We start from the raw sequence: 19,765 nt of genomic DNA on the forward strand, positions 1-19,765 counted from the left end.
CTTTATAAACCTCATAAGTGAGTTCAAACTTGAAGAGCAAGTGCTTTCCTGCTTTCTTCTCCCAGAGTTGCGCGACCACATAGACTCCCATTATAATAACCAAGCATTCCGAATTTCCTGAAACAATATAAGTCTATTTGGGGGTTGTTATTTTTCCACATTCATCCCAAAAGAATGGACTTCGACTTGCCTCCTTCTCTCCCCGTGACCGGCATCCCATGGGACAGGGTTCTCCCGCCGTTATTCCCCCGGTTGAACGGGACGATTGGACCTTACTCGTGGACCCCGACTGAACTATTAATCCCGGTTTCCGAACACACCGGAGCAGCACAGGTAGAGTAATCCTGTCTCTTATAAAAATTCACGACGGTAACTATTTCCACAATAAAGTAAAATCTATGGTGACTTGTTATAGTAGCCTACAACTGTCAAGAAACACACAATAAATATTGTATTAAATACATTTATAAAAGTGAATACATTAAAGTGTTTTACAGTGACAGTATACACATTCATAAGAAATTACAAAACTAAAAACGCTTGTTTGCGATGACAAATATACTTGACAAATTGCTCTCTCTAGGCTAAATTGTAAATAAACTTTTGTCGATATAACAAAATATTATAGAAATAATTAGTAACCGAAGGACAAGTGGTAATAAAAAAACAAAGCTACAGTCTATAAAAAAATAAGTTACTATACGTTACAAGAAATGCCAAAATTTGGATGAATTTTTTCTCTCTCTCTCTCTCTCTCTCTGCAGTAGAGTTAAAAATGTCCTAGCAATTGATTAAATTCACTTTCTTTCCAGGTTACCTGTGATCAGAACGGGTTTACTGTGGAAGTTGATGTGAAACACTTCAGTCCCGAGGAGCTGCTGGTTAAAGTGGTTGGAGATTATGTTGTGGTTGAGGGAAAACATGAACAAAAAAAGGTAAGATACCCAGCGTCTCTTTGTAACGCTGATGTATTAAAGGGATAGTTCACTTTGAAATTAATTTTTGGTATGTTTTAGCTTACCTCAAGGGCATCCAAGATGTAGGTGTCTTTGTTTCCGCAGTAGTTTCAATTTTGATATTTTTAGGTCAAACCGTTCATGTCTGTCAGTCATATAATGCAGGTCTATGGTCACCACCTCAAAGAGCATGCACAGAGAAGTCCAAATTAAACATGATTTAATGACTCGTAAATGTAAGTACACATTGATGGCCTAAGACACGAAACGAGCGGTTTGTGTGAGAAAACAAACAGTATTTATATCGTTTTTACCTCTTGTAAACACAGACCGAAGCGCCCGAGCCCTCAGATCACTTGGACGTGGCTGTGTTTACAAGAGGTAAAAACGATATAAATACTGTTTGTTTTCTCACACAAACCGCTTGTTTCGTGTCTCAGGCCATCAATGTTTAATTTGGACTTCTCTGTGCATGCTCTTTGAGGTGGTGACCATTGACATGCATTATATGACTGACAGACAAGAACGGTTTGACCTAAAAATATCAAAATTGAAACTACTGCGGAAACAAAGACACCTACATCTTGGATGCCCTTGAGGTAAGCTAAAACATACCAACAATTAATTTCAAAGTGAACTATCCCTTTAACATGCTTTAGGATTAGCAGATGTTACCCCTGCAATAAAACACTCTGTACTGGACATTTGAGACATGACTTTTAAGAGCATGATATATGTGTTCGTTCAATCCTAGGATGGTTCAGGAATGGTGACACGTCAGTTTAACCGGCGATACCGGATCCCAAATGGAGTGGACATCATGGCACTGGAATCGGCCGTGTCACCGGAAGGAATGCTAGTAATCTCAGCACCTCTGACACAAGGAGACAATTCCAGACTGTTAAATCACACCGGACCATGATGTGCACACACACACACACACATTTGGATTCTTTGCTCTCTTAACATGTTAATGCAAGGCACTTAAAGCGCTCATCTTTTCGGTTTCTCACATAATGCAATGGTAAAAAGACCAAAACAGACTTGCTTCCTCTCACTCCCCCTTGTGGCAGTGGACTCCTCAAATCAACAGCTAATTCCAAACATACTTGATTCCAAGCCAACAAGAAGATTGTATCACATTTTAATCACACTTGCTGTCGGTTTAGCACACAGCCTGCAATAGTCCGCATGTTAACCGGATCCCCTGATCCAAAGCTCATACACAGTCAAACATACAAACCCAAATTATTTTGTTTCGCATAATGTCACACTTGCTCACTGTGGGGATTGTACATATTTTTTAAATTTAAATAATTATTTTATGTTGTTCATCTAATATTTGTGTGATGTACAGTTTGAATATTATATAGTGTAACACTTGTTTATTTGCAAAGGTCTTTAATTAGAAATACATTCATACATGTTTGAATCCACAACATAAAACAGCATAAATAAATAGTAGCAAAAATAAACATGATAATGTGTTCGACACATATTGCATCTTTGATATATTAAACATGTGCCTCAGAGCTGCTGGATCATCATGTCAACCTCACTGGAAAATAAAACAAAAATCAAGTCACTAAAGTTCCAGTAATTCAGTAATGCAGATGTGTGTAAATGTATGTCCAAACAGTGTTGAGGAAAGTTACTCTTAAAAGTAATGCGTTACAATATTGAGCTACTCCCTAAAAAAGTAACTAATTGTGTTACTAAGTTACTTGTTATGCAAAGTAATGCATTACGTTACTTTTGCGTTACTTTTCCTCACCTGGGCTGGGATTGCTTGTTAAAAAAAAGAAAGAAAAAAAAAGACTATTTTGGCAAATGTAAAGTTTCTTGAAATGAATAAGCTTGAGGCTGAAGGAAATGCAAATTCACGTCTGTACAGTAGAGGGCACAGCTCAAACAACTTTTCAGCTGTGCTGCCATTCTGCATTGCAGAAGAATAGGACACAGGTGGAGAAAAGTCCAACACTCTTTTAGCAATAAAAACAAAATAATCAATGAAAGACAAATGTGATGTTTATCTACAGTAATTTTGCTTATTGGATCATCGAAGGTCAGCAGCAAATACATTGGTTAATAAAGTGACATTAAACAAAGTATATATTTGTGTAATTTAACATATTATTGCAGGTTCTGAGTTTGCATTTCACTGTTTTTACTGATTTGGAGGAGTACTGAATGTGTTTTGTGCGAGTAAATGCTCACATTTAGTCTAGATTTACAATAATCATGTTCACACACAGCACACACAACGCCACTGCACTCACTCATGATTTCTCTCAACATGAGGAGGACAGAGCTGTCAGTCAATATGAGAAAACCAAGCAACTTGCGTTACTTGTTTGAAAAAGTAACTCAGATATTCTGTTGTAAATTTAAAAGTAGTGTTACTTTACTAGTTACTTGAAAAAAGTAATCTGATTAGGTAACTCGCGTTACTTGTAACGTATTACCTCCAACACTGTGTCTAACAGATAAAGCGTAGATATTCTCACCAAATTTTTTCCTTCACCCATTTCCTTTGCTCTCTGAGGACTTGCAACAAAGGATCGTCTTCAAACTCCTGCCCATCTGAGTCTGTTATTTAAGATATGTGATATCAGGAGAAGGGAAGAGTGAAAAAATGTGTTTCTATATTTATGTACACTACCATTTATAAGTTTCTGGTCAGTAAGTTTTTTTTTAAAGAAAATTAAATTGATAAAAAATGACAGAAAAGACTGTTACAAATAAAAATGCTGTTCTTTAAACTTTTTATCCATCAAAGAATCCTGAAAAAAACATCACGGTTCCATATATATAATAAGTATTAAGTAGAAAAAACGGTTTTCGACAGTGATAATAGAAAGAAATGTTTCCTGAGCATCAAATTAATTAAATTATAAAATATACTATAATAGAAAACATATATTTTAAATTGTAATAATATCTTACAATATTACTGTTTTATTGTATGTTTGAATAAATGCAGTCTTGGTGAGCATAAGAGACATCTTTCCAAAAAAAAAAAAAAAAAACTTCCCAACCTCTAACGTTTGACCTGTAGTGTATATACAAATCAGTTGTCTTATAGTAAAATAAATAGGGGGGAAATAAATAATATTAACATTTAAAATAAAACATTAAACAATTTGAAAAAAAAACAAAAAAACATTTGAATTGTACAATATTTTGTCATTTTCTGACATGTACTAGCATTAGTATAAGTTCAATCTACATTGAATTCTGTTGTTCTAAGCACACCTTAACTGGTCAATCGTGCTATTTATAACAGGTTCAGGCTAAAACACTCAACTCTAGTCTAACGTGACCAGTTAAATACATGTTGTCATACAGTTTTACAGCTGTCCTACCTTCTGCATCCTGCATGAGTTGATCTATGACCTCCAAGGGTTGCTGCACACCAGAACAAGAGGCAACAGGGGATTGTGGGGGTGGAGCTGGGGTATATGTTGGGGAATCTGAAGAACTCTCAGTTTCGCACAGGGTTGGGGAATCTGTCTCTGCAAAAAGCACCTCAGAGATAACCTGTCAATGTCAAGAACAGAGTTTTACTAAAGATTTGCTAGTCTGTTTCACAAGAAAATAAGAGATCACGTACAGTTACTACCGTTAACCGTATAATAAACAGGATGAGATACAGCTAGTTGGATGAAAATATTGATTTCTCAATTTTAATCGATTCTCATTTAGATGAACTGATATGTATTCTTAAATCCCAAGAATCAATCTTTTAGTCTTCTGCTGTTTTCAGTTGATGCGTGGCCAAACGTTCACTAAACACTATTTGTAGCGCGCTCCCATCCAATAATCACAATAAGCTTTGTGCTTTGATACTTTTGATATGAAACAGTCTCAGCTTTCGAATTCTGTCAATTTTATTACAAAATTCAAACAATAAATTCTCTTTAATGTGGCGTGACAAATCACGGCACGTGAACTGACAGTCTGTTCTGATTTACTTATAGTTCCAGCACAAAATAAACATGAATGAACATCATGTCGCAGAAAGCAGCGGAAACAGCTCGTAAACAACATTTACCTCAGGAAAGATAGAATAAAACTCTTGAGAGGAGCATTTTGTTAAATATAGACACTATTACACATACATCATATTTTTACTTGATCTGTTCTTCAATATTTAAATCATGTTTGAATAAATCTGTCATGAAAACAAGTTTTAATGCCACACAGTAAATATATTTCTAAAAACGAAGAAAAAAAATCATAAAAAAGTTATTGTATAAAAACTGCATTATGTGTAATTTGTTTTCCTTGACTAAAACTGCCATGTACTGCAACTGATAAACATCTAAATTAATCAATATGGAAATTATTTGAATGGAGATTGTGGATCAAAACGAGACTTGAATTTAATCTTCTTCCCTATTTACTCATTTACAAACTAAAAGATCATGTGTCATCAACACCTTAAAAAAAATTAATGATATGTCATAAAACAAACAAACAAACCAGTCCTAGAGCATTGTGTATAGGTGAGGGTGGTGGTGCTTGATTTCCAGACAGTCTTCCTCGTGTCGACCTTTGACCCTCTTCCTGCCACCTGTTTTTCACACTCGAGTCTTCCGGCTTGCTATTGACCCCTTCATGACCCCTAGAATTTCTAGCCCTCATTGGAATGCTGCCTTGCTCGCCACCATGTCTACAAATGTAAGAAAATACTTAGCAAATGTTTAATATTAAACATTAATAGTACAATTACATGTTATTAAACACTTGCCATGTTATGCCTGGTTTGGTCACAGTCTGTTTAGGACAATTATGTAAAACATCTAAAGTACCGTTCAGATTTTTTCTTTTGGTTTGAAGGTTTCTTCTCACGTCTCTCATTTTCAGTCTGTCTTTTGACTGCTGGCCACCGGTCCTCTGTGCTGTCAGAAGTCTGTGGAGATGGAGAAGAGGACCTCTTCGATCTGCCGTGCTTTTCTGTGGTTTCTGGGATGCTGACTTGTGTTCTGATTTGCTTGTGATGCTGTGGTTGGGCAGAAGGGGTTTCAAGATTCTTTTTGACAGTCTTCCTGGAGCGCTGGGGAAGGGGTTTGGGTTGGATATTGGGGTCTGGTTGCTCCCGGGTGACATCAGGCTGAAGTCTGGAGATGCTGGGGCTTGAAATGGGGAGAGCAGACTCAGGGACTGGAGGTTCGAGGCTAGCGAAGGTGACTGGAGTGAATGAGAGATTTGCTCTCTGATGAGGCGTGCTGTCTAAAGTGCTATGTTGTACCGTCTGAAAGTAAACAGAAGAAAAATATATTCATAAAAAATTCTTGCAGAAAGTAAATGTGAAAATCTAACACTGGAGTGTCACAGGTTCTATTTGGGTCCCATTTAGGAGGAAAAACAATGTTAAATGCAATTTATACAATGCAACAAACCATATATAATCATGCATTTATGACAGCAAAATAAGTAATCAACCTTTAAAACAATTGCCATGTTATTTAAAAAAAGAAAAGTGAAAAAAATATTTTCAGTACGAATTAATGCATCATATCATACACAAATATTTCCCCCAAAAATATGAATAAATGGCATATTATATTATATTAATGTTTTTAATAATTTGACTTTTTGGTACATAATAAAAAAAAAGACATTGGTTCACCTGGTTTGTTACTATAGTGTGTGATAGAGGTATATGGAGAAGAGAATTGTGGGAAGGGGCCTCCTGGCTCCATCGTCTGGCCTGTTCCATCTTCCTCCTCAGACGCCACTGAAACAGGATGTCATCTTCACGACGGACACCTGACGCCTCAGAACCAACTGCTGGTGGAAAAGACTTTCCCTCACACAAACTGGGCTCTAAAACTACTTTAAGAGACAGAAACAAACAAACAAAAATATCTAATGCAATTTTATTATTCTAATATTATAAATACCTTGCAGGCCAAAAAGGCAATTTTACCCTTTCAGTTAGTTTTTAGTTAACTGAGCATGTTTACAAAACCACTTCTTCTTTGTGGTAAGAGGTGTCGGTGCATTATAATCTGATAAGGATGTGTTTTTGAAATCGGCAACACAAAGATGTTCTGAAAAGGATCAATAGTGTGTGACATGTTACATGACTTATACTAAATGTGTTGATGTTCTTTTAAGTGTTACACCTGTTACTTACTGTTGATTGAGCCCATTAAGGTGGACACGACTGGTCTTCGGACTGGCTCATCAGTGCTCACGGGGGAGGAGAAATCGGAGCAGCCCAAACCCTCAGAGCTGATAGGCACCGAGCCACTGCTGAGAGAATGCTCGCTGAAAACACAAGGATTAAATGTCTAAAAACTAGTCAAAGCTAATGACTCTGAAGTGAAATCAAATCCCAAGGTGGAATATGCAGTCATAATGCAACAACCAATATACTTCATAGCTGTTAAGTTCAAGAAAATTCATCCACATCTGGAAATGTTATTGCCATCACAATACATTACCAACCAAATATAAACATCTTTATTCACATTTATGAGCAAATGGGCAATACTTGGTGTTTTTCAAGAGATCGGTCTTTGTCAGAGTGCTTTTAAGAGAAACACTCGGATTGCAAATACATTACCAACCAAACAAAAACATATTTTTTCCATGAGTGTTGTCAAGTCGCTGGCCCACTAATATACCTGATGATTTAGAGTGAATTACGTAAATGCAATTTACTATTGTGCAAAAAAACTAACTAACAGAAAGCACAAGCTTTTGTGTCTGGTTGTTATGTTGTAATGCTAAATTTAATGGTAGAATTGTGTGTATTAAGACCTGTCGGGACCCGATGTGAGATCCACCAATCGGAGAGGTTCCCGAATCTCGCCAGATTCTTTGATTGGATAAAATTAATGGAGAATATCTCGTGTTTTTCCGTGGGTAATCGGCCATTCACGGAATTGGCACCTTTGACTGATATTATGACAATATATGTCACTTGTCTTTCTACAGAGCTGCTTTATAGATGAATTAAAATTATTTCATAATTCGACGATCTTTACAGTTATTGAACAGAAGTAAATCAACACTGAACTGACCTCAGCTAAACAATGACATTTTTTTCTTTTTAGATCTGCTTTACAGCAGAATTTAATCATTATTTTCCTGTTTACCACACCAAAGCGGCTTTGAAACAATCTCTATTGCATTAAGCGCTATATAAAAAAGTGCCTTGACTTTTGAGCAATGAAATGCATGCTTGCTAAATAAAAATAATACAGCTCACTTGATTGTGAAACTGCTGTCTTGACTTTCACACAGAACATTCAGTCCTGACACTCAGGCAGGAAACATGATGGTGGTCATTAATCGCTTGTGAAATGGCATTTGAGTGAGTGTGTGTTTACAGTTTGTGTGGTGGGGGTTTTACCTTCTCTGCAGTAAACGGTTGGCCCGCTCCTGTAGCTGCAGTATCTCTGGTTCTTCTTGGTCACAGTGCGATGACTCAGATAAAGTCTGGTAGAACAATTGTGGTGGAGATTACAGGAATAAATTACATTTTAAAATATATTAAAATAGAAAATAGTTACAGTCAAAAAGGCTGCATTTATTTGATCCAAAATACAGTAAAACTGTAATATTGTGAAATATTACAATTTGAAATAACTTTCTATTTGAATATTTCACCAGTAAAAACAGTCACTAAGGCACTGCTGACTACTGATATTTAAGGACAGCCTGGGATAGTTTCCATCAGGCATGTTAAATCATTGCTGACAACAAGACCACGAGTGACGGCCTGCAACTCAAAAAAGGGAATGTGTGTCAAGGGTTGCATAACAACTCTCTGTTGTGGGGAATTTATAAATACATTACAATACACACATATTTGATGCTCAATGGACACTGCTTTATATCAGGTGGTTTGATTATCAGAGTGAGTTCTTCTTCCTTTAATGCTGAGGCATTCTAGAGTCGTTTCCATAAATGCAACATGGAAGTTAACAAAGCATTACAATACCGTTCCTGCCAATCTGTGCAAGTTTGTTTTGTACGTATATATATATATTAGTGGTTGGCCGTTATCGGCGTTAACGTCCTGCGTTAATGTGAGACTCTTATCGGGCGATAAAAATAATATCGCCGTTAATCTATTCTCAAAGTTGGGTTGGGAGCTGGGTCTTTACTACGCAAGCTATGATGACTTTCACCTTGATATTTTAGCGCAGATGTACACCTAGCCGAATTGCACTGTAGGGGGCATTTAATACCAATATATTGAAACGTCTGTTTATCCATACTCCCTTAATAAAGGAGACCAGACATTAGAAAAATATCAGTCTATGCGTTTTATATTTAATATGAGGGAAATACACATCCGTAACGGACGTGACACAAAAAAACTTGAACTTTTAGGTGGCAAAAGTACAAAAAGTAATACTACCCTCCGGATGAAGAAGGGTTGGCTCTTCACAGAACATAAAATATTCATTTTGTCTTATTTTTCGTGTACGCATTTATGAGGGAAAAACAATGTTATGTGACAGTTCCCCGTTACGGACGTGACCGCTCTGAAAGCGACACTGAAATACTGCTTTAAAACTTTGAGACATTAAACATAAAGCACAAAGCCTTTCATTAAGGCCAATTTCGTTTTGTATTAATTGTATCTTAATTTTAATCAATGTTTCATCAACCAATTGCCTGGATTTAACAAATAAGAAGTAAATATAGCAGACAATAGATAATTAAGACATGGAGGCGCTGGCGCGTGAACTGGAGCTCGTCTTGTGAGTCATAAATGAACCGAAACACAGCGTATAAGGTAGGCCTACTTGCCTCAGGAGTATAGTGTGTGGCGTGAGGTGCGAATGTATAATGTAGAGAATAGTTACGAAAATGGAGAGAAAATATAAATCGGGCGCATTAAAAAGAAAAGAACGAGATAGTCTTTGTGTTTTATTTAACATAAGCTTACTTTGCTCAACAAGTGACACATGCATTGATCAGATATTTTATGTGTTTTTTTTACGGTTTTAATTTTTAAATGACTTGGTAGCAGAGGGCCCCATGTTGAAGCTCCGCCCCCACTGTACTGAGAGTCTAGCTCCGCCCCTGCCCATCTTATAAACTACCTGCGAGGAAATTTATTTGGGTAGTAGCACACATATTCTGAATGCCTTCGGCAGAATTCAAATTAGCCATTTTAATCTAGATTAATTCCAATTTTTGATTATATTTTGATAAAAAAACAGTAATATTGTTGAAATATCTTTACAATTTAAAATGACTGTTCAAAAGAACAGCATTTATTTAAAATAGAAATCTTTTGTAACATTATAAATGTCTTTACTGTCACTTTTGATCAATTTTATGGATCTTTGCTGAATAAAAGTATTGATTTCTCAAAAAAAAAACAAAAAAAAAACTCACTGACCCCAAGCTTTATACAGTACCGGTACACATATTCCTGCTCTAAATGAAGAACCCTCATGGAGGGAGATTTCCCAGCTACCACCACTAGATGGCAACAATCACCCACCACACAGCGTAACCACATCTGGCAACATGAGGAAATATATCTAGTTTTCTTCTCACATACATCATTAACACAATTCAACCGCAACAGCAACATATATAAGACCTACATCAATATAATCAATATAACAAACTGTAAATTGTTTGGCATTCTCTTTAACGTACGGTCAAAATGACTTCAGCTCTTTCAGGCAAATCAGTTGTTCAAATTTATGCAAAACCTACCAGCATACTGAGGTCAAGCATGTGTCTAGCTGGAGACAGTGTGGTTTCATCATGCAGTGGCTTTGAGATTGGGCTCTGGGAGCTGGTAGGGCCATCGTTCATGAGGTCAAGTGGATCTAAACACAGGATACACACACACAAAGGAAAAGTGTGATATGTGTGATCTGAAATACTTTATATTATCAATCCAAAAAAAAAAAAAAAAACAGATGTATTATTTGAAGTAGTATAGGCCTGTATTAATCAACTAGGTCAGCACACCTCTGCTATGTTTTTCTGATGTTTGCGTTGGTGTTGAAGAGGATAGAGGGGATGTGGGCATCCACCAAAACGGCTGATCATCTCTTCCTTCAGTTGCCTGAAGCTGTCTTTCTTCTCGACTCTGTGGCCTTCCAAAACGGAAGCGTTCAATGTACCTTGAAGTATTTAATTGCAAGAAGGATGTCAGATAACAAACAAGCAACAATATATTCTTAAATGTAAACAAAAGGGTGTATTAAATGTTCCAGACCTTCTCATCTGAGAATTAATGTGTCACCAGAGTCATCACCACATGTGGCAACGTTACTCTAGAACACCAGCTTTTCTTTAATAAGGAAAGCTACTGTTGACATCAATTGCAATTGCATGGTTTACTACATAGAAAATAGGGTGTGAAATTACTGTATTTTTGACAAAGTCCTGTTCCAGATGTAAAAAAGCGATTCATTTATAATAATAAGGTTTAAACAGACCAACCATGACCAAGATTTAGCTACTTGGTCTACGTTTATTTAAAATTAACAGCAAGACAACTAGCAGTGAATGTGTTTTTCATTAAATGTATCACACACAAACAAATTCTTAAAGGGGTCATATAATGCCATTTTTGTACAAGCTAATATGATTCTTTAGGGTCTAAATTAAAAGTTTGTAATATACTTTAATTAAAAATTCTCATTAGTATTGTAAGAAAACACTTATTTTACCTGGTCAAAAACAGCTCTGTTTTCAGCACGCCGTTTCAGTGCATATGACTTTAAATGATAATGAGCTGTGCTCACTCCGCCCCTCTGTTCTGTGCTACACCGTTTGTAACTCAATAACACAATAACCATAACGCGTTGTTCAGTATAAACGTGGTATTATGAATTATATTGAGAACGTCGTACATAGAAAACATGCCGTAATGTACCCTGAGTGTAAACCTTAGACGCATTCATCGTGAAGCGTGCAGCTAGCGATTTGCAAAGATTAATATATTAATATAAAGTTTAATAAAACGTTACACTCACTTCCGTTCTTCTAGAGGTTCAGCAGGAACACGAATACCTGGTACCGATGCTTTTTTCATGAGCAGCTTCTTAGCAAATCCAGCTTTATACTGACCCTCGTTTATAAAGCAGTCTGGTGTGTGAAATGATTCGCGCAAACATGAGAGCATTGACGTTGCTCGTGGGGAATATTCCCTTCGAAAACAAACTCAGCCACTGCGTCTTCAGCGGTTCGGATTTAGGAACATTAAAATGACTGCTGTGTTCGTTATTGCACCCAAGAACAGAACACCACAATCGCTTAGACGCCATTCTGCTCATAGACAGTGCTCCAGCATATCAACAATGACCGCGCGCCGGTCCGGTCCGCACAGACTATGATTGACAGCTCCCTCATGAGCGAGGGCGGGTCTGTGTTGAAACGTTCCTGTCAATCAACAATCGTGGGAGGGGCGTGCGAGCTTGTGACGTCACAGGCTCGAAGGGCTCGATTTGAGGCAGGGGAAAACATATAAGGAGATTAAAACAAAACCACTGGATGGATTTTTATCATTATATGATGGTTGTGTACAGACACTGCCAACACACATTTCAGTACAATCAACTTGTAAAAGTGCATGTATCATTATATGACCCCTTTAACAAAAAAATAAAACAGGCCTATTCTGGTGGGTGCGGTGGTGACGCGTTCATGTAACATGTAAGGGTGGCGCTGCCAATAAAGCACCTAAAAGCTGTCACAAAGAACCAGCAAAAGTAATGATTATGAATATGTAAAATATAGCAAGGAGATATTTTAATTGTTTATTAATAAACAAGTGTTTCGCCCAAAGATGAAGTTGACAATGCTGACTCGCGATCTTCGTAGTAGTGAACGCGCCAGAGAGAAATGCACATTTCATACGGATTGCATAAGAGAGCAGTCTGTAGTCAGTTTTTTTTCCTAATAAATGCGAACACGAAAAATAAAATAAAATGAATATTTTATGTTCTGTGGAGACTACAGTTAGGCTACTCATAATTTGTATTCTGAATACGTAACAACGGTACATATTCCGTTACTCCCCAAAACTGATATTAGTAGCCTATATAACCTTATCTGCAAGATATTTTAATAACACGGTTTTGGCGGTTATAGAGTTCTAATGACGGTGTTCAACTATAACCGTCAGTCTCACAGTTATATAATAACCGTCACACCTCTACTACACATAAGCTACCTAAATAACTAACCATTAAGAAATGTCCTGTTGCAATCTACATGTTGTCACTTCTTCTTGAGTCTCTCCATCATTGTCTGACTCCGGTTTGAACATAAAAGGCTAAAAGTTTTTGAAATTTTCAGTCCATGTCTGTGTGAGGTAAAAGGACACAAGCTGTTGAAGCTCCGCCCTCTGTGCCGGGAGCAGCAGCTCATTTGCATTTAAAGGGACAGACACAAAAATGGTGTGTTTTTGCTCACCCTCAGTGACAAATTGTCAAAAGTGACAATTTTAACATGCTATATAAAAATACCGGTGGGGTATTTTGAGCTAAAACATCACATACACACTCTGGGGACATCAGAGACTTATTTTACATCTTGTGAAAAGGGCATAGTGGAAAAGCGCCACAAAGTGAGCCAAGCCGAGCCATACCGAACCGTACCATGCAGTGAAAAAGCACCATTATATAAACAATCTTGATTAATAGATTTGACAGCACTAGTTTAAAATCAATGGTAATATTGCCAATAGAGATGTCTCTTACTTTGCAAGAACTGAGGGTTCCTTTGCCCCCGTTGTCACTGGTGAAATCATGTTTCTCATGGCTTGCTTCTGAGCTTCAGAGCAAGGAGAAGCGTTAGTGTCGTCTGTGGAGCAACTCGGGTCAGTAGAAGGCCAAGACTCTGAGAAGCTCAGCTGGCGTGCATTAGACGAAGGAGGGCAGAGCAGGACACTACGTGATCTTTCATGGAGAACCTGGTCTTCCGTCCTCAACGGTGATATCTGAGTAGGAGGATCTGGAAGACTGGGTGGCTCAGCAAACCGGACAGGACTCAAGGCCTGCAATGTGCAATGCAAAAAAAGACAACATCACCATGCGCTTTTATCAGTTAAAGCCATGTTTTTCTAATCTCAGCAGTTAGCAGTTATCATTGCATTGAGATACCAATGTCTTGAAGTCACCATGAAATCAAAATGGAATATTTGCAGTCAATTTTTTTTAATTAATGTGCCCTCATAATCTTTAATCAAAATAACTTCCCCTCCCTCTTGCAGTGATATTCCAGGGTTCCAGACTGCGACCAAATTTTTTGAGAATGTGCGAGGTAAAATGTTATGTGGTCGCATTTGTGCGAGTGGACGCTTGAGCAACAGAACGCCGTTGTATCAGCTGCTGCAGTCCGTAACTTATGTTCAAAATGAACGAGTAGGCTACATCATGAATCCATTTTCCAAATTCGTGTTTTTGACTTATTCTGAATCACTATGGTACGCCTATAATAAGTGTTTATATTCGGACTATTTTATCCCGGGGTCGTCTCGGCTGCGGAGTAGCCCAGTGCCTGCGTGACTCGCCATAGACATTAACGGAGAGAAGTAGCTCCGGCTACAGTGTTCTTCCGCAAGACACGTGCAGTTTATTTATTGACGAACGTAGACGTCACGCGCATTGCACACTGATGGTGAAACGCGCCAATTACGAATTCACGAATTAAAGCATATAAAAATGATAAAAATGGTCTCACGAAACACAGAGCCCCTTCCTCCTACGTCTTTTCAGCGGTTATATTTTCCTCTGTTGAGCGATTACTCTCATGATCGCTCAACAGAGGAAAAGGAAATTATAAAATGCAGAAGGTAAGGAGTGTGAGATTTCTGCTTTTTGTTACAACTATAAACTTTGATAACGAAAAATCTGTATCAGTTTATTATAATACTCTAATCTTTTAAAATGTAATGCATACATTTGAATGTTTAATGATTTTTAAAAGATAGAAAGATGATAATAGACTGATAGATAGATAGAATATGATTCAAATGTAAATAGATAGATTGTATATAATTCAAATGTAAAATGCTTAAAATTACAGATTAAAATTACTGTCCAAAATCCATGAAAATCCTGAAATTTGGCAATGATAATTAATATATTACAGGTATTTCTGCTGCAACCCAGAAAGCCTTTGCTAGCCTTGGTCCATTAAAACCACTATTCATCAGCATGCATTGATTAATCCCATGGCATGTAGTAAAAAAACTAAAAAAAACAAAGGTGCGACCAAATCATATGCTGGTGCGACCAACTGAGAAAGTTGGTAGCACCAGTGCAACCAGTGGAAAAGTTAGTCTGGAGCCCTGTCTTTTCTCTGATAATGTGTTTAATGCAGCGAGGGCGGGACAATCTGTCACTCAAGAGATTGACCAATAGCAAACCACAACCATCCCAACATCCAATTCCCAATGGACAAAATTAAGTCTTGCCCTACATTTTTTCTTGTTTGAGAAGCCGCCACACTGATGCACGTTACTAGTGGTGGGAACTTTGGATCATTTTACTGACTCTTATCTTTAAATCTCGTTTATCAAAATGAACTAATCTTTTTTCAAGTCATTTTGTTCATTTCAGCAGAATGCAATTAAAATGGCCATTAATGTTAATGGCCAAATACCCCCAACACATCTGCTTACTTGTTGATCACATTTTGAATAAGAAAAAAAACTATAATACAACCAAGGCCAAATTATAAGAAACAGAAAATGATTCATTTCATTGCTTATCTGGGTTTTCAGGCTATGCAGTCTGTTAGTTTACCTCACTACCCGATCCGAGTCGTTCGTTCTTTTGTCACATCACATCCCCATAAGCTGAAGCTATGTAGTCGGTACCAGAAACAGAATTGATTAGTTCACCCTTTTGAGTCTTCGGGTTTGAGTCGTTCATTCTTTTGTCACGTTACTGTATGTTGTAATTATATGTAGGTATCTTTGCTTTATCAAAGTGATTTTACCCATCACACTAATAAAGTTTAAAGCATTTCCCAACTCTTTGCCACATTCAATGCTATGGAAAAGAACCATCATGACAGAAATACACACATTTATGAACTATAAATAAAAAAGCTACAATTTGAGAACAGAAATGCTGTTACAGTTACAGGAGAAAGACACGTAACTGTAAGAGTTAAAAAACTGACCACGCGCTTGTTTGTAAGGAAGTTTGGAAATTATTAACTAATTTCTGTATCCAATACAGCTGTCACGACTAATCATTTCTGTTTCCTGTACAAAACCTATAAGATGTTATGTATGCACGGTCAACACCAAATGAACGAATCACTCTCTGAGACAACTCATCGCTACACGTCACAATAGGGGGAAAAATGACTGTCACAACTTCCCTTTCATGCTGACTTAAATCCAGTTCAGATGAGGACTCTTTTAAAGGTGCCCTAGAATGTGTTTGAAATAATATTTTAATTTTGTCTTTGATATCTACAGAGGGTATGTGGCTTATTTAAGGGCATTTAAAATATCCAGATATGGTTTTACAGGTCCATTTTCAACTCTAGAAATTGGCCCTAGAATGAAATGGTCTGTTTTTACCTTATTTGAAAGGGTCATGAATAGTAATGAGGAGTTCTGCTCTGATTGGCTGTTTCACTGTGGGCTCAGTGAAACAAATGGACTAACGTTAGATGCCTTGTCAAATAAATATAGCTTCAACTTATGTGGTGGAGAATGTGACGTTAGCTAGAAGGATCGAGTGAGCTAACATTATCTGTGACTGTGAGCAACTAAACTAACGTAGTTAGCCCCTGATGTGTTGTTGATGAAATAGACGAAAGTAAAATTATTTGACAAAAGGGAATTTACATATATCTACAGTATTATTTTGTAGATTTATATGACAACACAGGCAAGAAATATTAACCTCAGCGTAAATACTTTGTCATACTAGCCTATTTAGTTATGTATGTTTGTTACTTGGAGTTTGCTATTTGTTACTGTACTAGGATCTTGCGCTGGATCTAGATAACACAGTGTAAATTATCGTGAATAAAATCACTAGTTTACCGCTTGCGGAAAAATAGTTGGAATTGCCCCCTTCTTCAGTATGAGACGCTGAGAGAACTAAGCCTGCTTGATATTGTCTCAGGTTATAAAATAAGTCTGTGGTGAAATGGGCAGAGCAAACTAACAACTTCGAATTAAACTGTTGCGGTATCCGATTATAGATAAACATCAACCACGCCTGTTGACATTTCTTTTCTGTGGGAAGGGAATGAAAAGTCCTCACATCCCCTGCACAGCCTGGAACATGACATTTGTTTTCATGATCTGCCATTTTCCCTATGATCCTCGATTGTCTCTTCACCTGCAGAACTTCCGATGATTCGGCTGCGCAGTTTCGCTTGGTATTGAACATGGGCTGGCATATGCACATTTTTGGAGGCGTACATATTAATGATCCCAACTGTTGCGTCACAGTCGGTGTTATGTGGAGATTCGCCTATTTTTCAGGGGTGTTTTTCAAAAACGAGATTTAAATAAGAAGGAGAAAACAATGGTGTTTGAGACTCACTGTATGTCATGCCATTTACTGAACTCTTGTTATTTAAAGCTGCAGTCCGTAGCTTTTTTGGGGTTAAAAATTATCCAAAATACATATTTGAGAAAATACATAACCAGCCAGTGTTCAAAACTCTCTGCGTGCCTTAGCTCGATTCAAAGCGGTAAGCTTGTAATGATGTTTTTAATTCCAGTGATACTGGTGGATTTCCACGGGAGATTCGAGCATGTCTTTGCGTCATTACGTCACATCTGTACACATAAAGAAGGAGTCTCGGCTAGTAGGCTATATTGAGTCATTACGTCACATCTGTACACATAAAGAAGAGTCTCGGCTAGTATAAGCTATATTGAGTCATTACGTCACATCTGTACACATAAAGAAGAGTCTCGGCTAGTATAAGCTATATTGAGTCATTACGTCACATCTGTACACATAAAGAAGAGTCTCGGCTAGTATAAGCTATATTGAGTCATTACGTCACATCTGTACACATAAAGAAGAGTCTCGGCTAGTATAAGCTATATTGAGTCATTACGTCACATCTGTACACATAAAGAAGAGTCTCGGCTAGTATAAGCTATATTGAGTCATTACGTCACATCTGTACACATAAAGAAGGAGTCTCGGCTAGTATAAGCTATATTGAGTCATTACGTCACATCTGTACACATAAAGAAGAGTCTCGGCTAGTATAAGCTATATTGAGTCATTACGTCACATCTGTACACATAAAGAAGGAGTCTCGGCTAGTATAAGCTATATTGCATGTGATGATGTTGGGTTTGAGATTTATAGCCTTTTCTCACAGCACTTGATATAATAAAACTTATCAATTTGATGGCGGATCCAGAAAGGTTCAAACGACAAAAAGACTTCGTTCGGACTTCGGAGTGGCTACAGAAAAAAAGAGACTGCAATTTACTCGCTCGATAAATCAGCGTGATTTACTGCAATGTCAGAACCAGAACAAAAGTGGATGTTTCTTACTAGTTCAGATGACATTTTCCGGTGAAAATTCTTATGTTGGGTCATACTTCCAAAAAGAATAATCTGTGATTCTGAGTGCCAGTATCCACACCGGCGCGGTGATTGACAGCCGCACACACTCTCCTCAAACACTGTGTTCATCCGCGCTGTGCCGTGTCGAGGGTGTTGAAGTACAACTCACGTAAAGTTGATAATTCCGCGAATGACTGCAATTGCAGATTTCGAACAGAGATGGCGACAGAGAGGAAAAACGCCGGACTGCAGCTTTAACTATGCCAAGATAAATTCAATTTCAAATTCTAGGGCACCTTTAAATAGAAATCTAGTTTACTATTTACTGAATAGTGCACAGTATACAGTCGATACTGCCTAGTGCCTACTATTAAAAAAATTGTATGCGAATCACAAGTCACTATGCAATGGTTTTCAAGTAGTGATACTCTACATATAGGCCTAGTCATTTTTGTACTTTAAAATTAATTTTGTTTCAAATTCAAAATGCACATGCTGTGTACATTATACAGATAGTAGTATGCTATTCCAAACATTTGTCTGCCAATTGCAATCTACAACCATTGAAAGCGTCTCAAAATACATAAAGAAACATAAAAAAAAGTGTAATGCACAGTCACTTCTCACCAGCCTTCTTTGTTGCTTTGGGATTTTTCTCGATCTAGATGGGCTGTAGTGGCTCCTGGACAAAGGAGGGTCTGGAGGAAATGGATTCTGTCTTGTGAAAACAGCTCCACTGCTTATAAAAGTGAGAACGTGTTTTAAATCAACCTGATGTAATCCAGTTTAATCTGATACTCTGACAGCATTTGACATCCAACCCACCTTGATCTCATAGTTTTCATGCAAACCAGTTCTGCTCAATAAAAACAAAAGACGCAAGTGGAGTTTCATCACGTAGGATCCATGAATATCTAAATAAAGACATAATTTAGTGAAACTGCATTATGATTCGAAAGACAGTGTTTATGTTGCACGAGCGTGGACTGTATCTTAACGTTAACCGTCGCGTGAGTACGTTAACGTTACTAAGGGATAATTAAACGGTCATTTAGCACAGTATTTATTAAGATATACGATATTTTAAAACTTAAAAACATCACATATCCGAATATAAACACAGTATTATTCCAAATTTGTTGTATAGACTGATATTTATCAAGAAAGTATCCGCTTACTTTTCGAATTGTGTGACCGTGTTGTATCCTGGGAAATGCAGTCCGAATACTGTTGTTTACATTGTTGTCGAAAATAGCTGACCAACCAATCACGTTTAGTATTTTGTGATCGACAGCC

At 37.4% G+C, this 19,765-nt stretch overlaps 2 protein-coding genes across 8 annotated transcripts; one reads left to right on the forward strand and one right to left on the reverse strand.

Moving 5' to 3' along the window:
- Window positions 1-140: 140 nt before the first annotated feature.
- Window positions 141-1,920, forward strand: hspb6 (heat shock protein, alpha-crystallin-related, b6). The gene is made up of 3 exons (XM_056235164.1): window positions 141-333; window positions 813-935; window positions 1,711-1,920. Exons 1-3 carry the CDS (start codon window positions 175-177, stop codon window positions 1,876-1,878), a joined length of 450 nt encoding a protein of 149 aa, XP_056091139.1. The 5' UTR covers window positions 141-174; the 3' UTR covers window positions 1,879-1,920.
- Window positions 1,921-2,343: 423 nt separating this feature from the next.
- Window positions 2,344-19,708, reverse strand: proser3 (proline and serine rich 3). Of its 7 annotated transcripts, none has more exons than XM_056235158.1 (14): window positions 19,648-19,708; window positions 19,295-19,383; window positions 19,097-19,205; window positions 13,661-13,956; window positions 10,920-11,074; window positions 10,659-10,774; window positions 8,326-8,411; window positions 7,102-7,235; window positions 6,592-6,797; window positions 5,771-6,213; window positions 5,442-5,631; window positions 4,322-4,496; window positions 3,464-3,545; window positions 2,344-2,514 (listed from the first exon to the last, which is right to left on the reverse strand). In XM_056235158.1, exons 2-14 carry the CDS (start codon window positions 19,312-19,314, stop codon window positions 2,484-2,486), a joined length of 2,043 nt encoding a protein of 680 aa, XP_056091133.1. In that variant the 5' UTR covers window positions 19,315-19,383; window positions 19,648-19,708; the 3' UTR covers window positions 2,344-2,483. The 7 variants fall into 7 exon arrangements, with proteins under 7 accessions (XP_056091133.1, XP_056091137.1, XP_056091136.1 ...); XM_056235162.1 differs by having other exon boundaries at window positions 6,592-6,788; window positions 7,102-7,217; window positions 19,097-19,208; XM_056235161.1 differs by having other exon boundaries at window positions 7,102-7,217; window positions 19,097-19,208.
- Between the last annotated feature and the right edge of the window lie 57 nt (window positions 19,709-19,765).

This window comes from Rhinichthys klamathensis, unplaced genomic scaffold (assembly GCF_029890125.1).
Source record: "Rhinichthys klamathensis goyatoka isolate OS25496 unplaced genomic scaffold, OSU_Roscu_1.1 h1tg000413l_1, whole genome shotgun sequence".
Lineage (NCBI taxonomy): Eukaryota > Metazoa > Chordata > Actinopteri > Cypriniformes > Leuciscidae > Rhinichthys > Rhinichthys klamathensis.

Coding starts and splice junctions, on each gene's coding strand:
- hspb6 (XM_056235164.1), top strand. CDS start 175: ATGGACTTCGACTTGCCTCCTTCTCTCCCCGTGACCGGCATCCCATGG. Junction 334..812: donor AACACACCGGAGCAGCACAG/GTAGAGTAATCC, acceptor CTTTCTTTCCAG/GTTACCTGTGATCAGAACGG. Junction 936..1,710: donor GAAAACATGAACAAAAAAAG/GTAAGATACCCA, acceptor GTTCAATCCTAG/GATGGTTCAGGAATGGTGAC.
- proser3 (XM_056235156.1), bottom strand. CDS start 19,314: ATGAAAACTATGAGATCAAG. Junction 19,209..19,294: donor ATGAAAACTATGAGATCAAG/GTGGGTTGGATG, acceptor CACTTTTATAAG/CAGTGGAGCTGTTTTCACAA. Junction 3,546..4,321: donor ACTCATGCAGGATGCAGAAG/GTAGGACAGCTG, acceptor CTTAAATAACAG/ACTCAGATGGGCAGGAGTTT.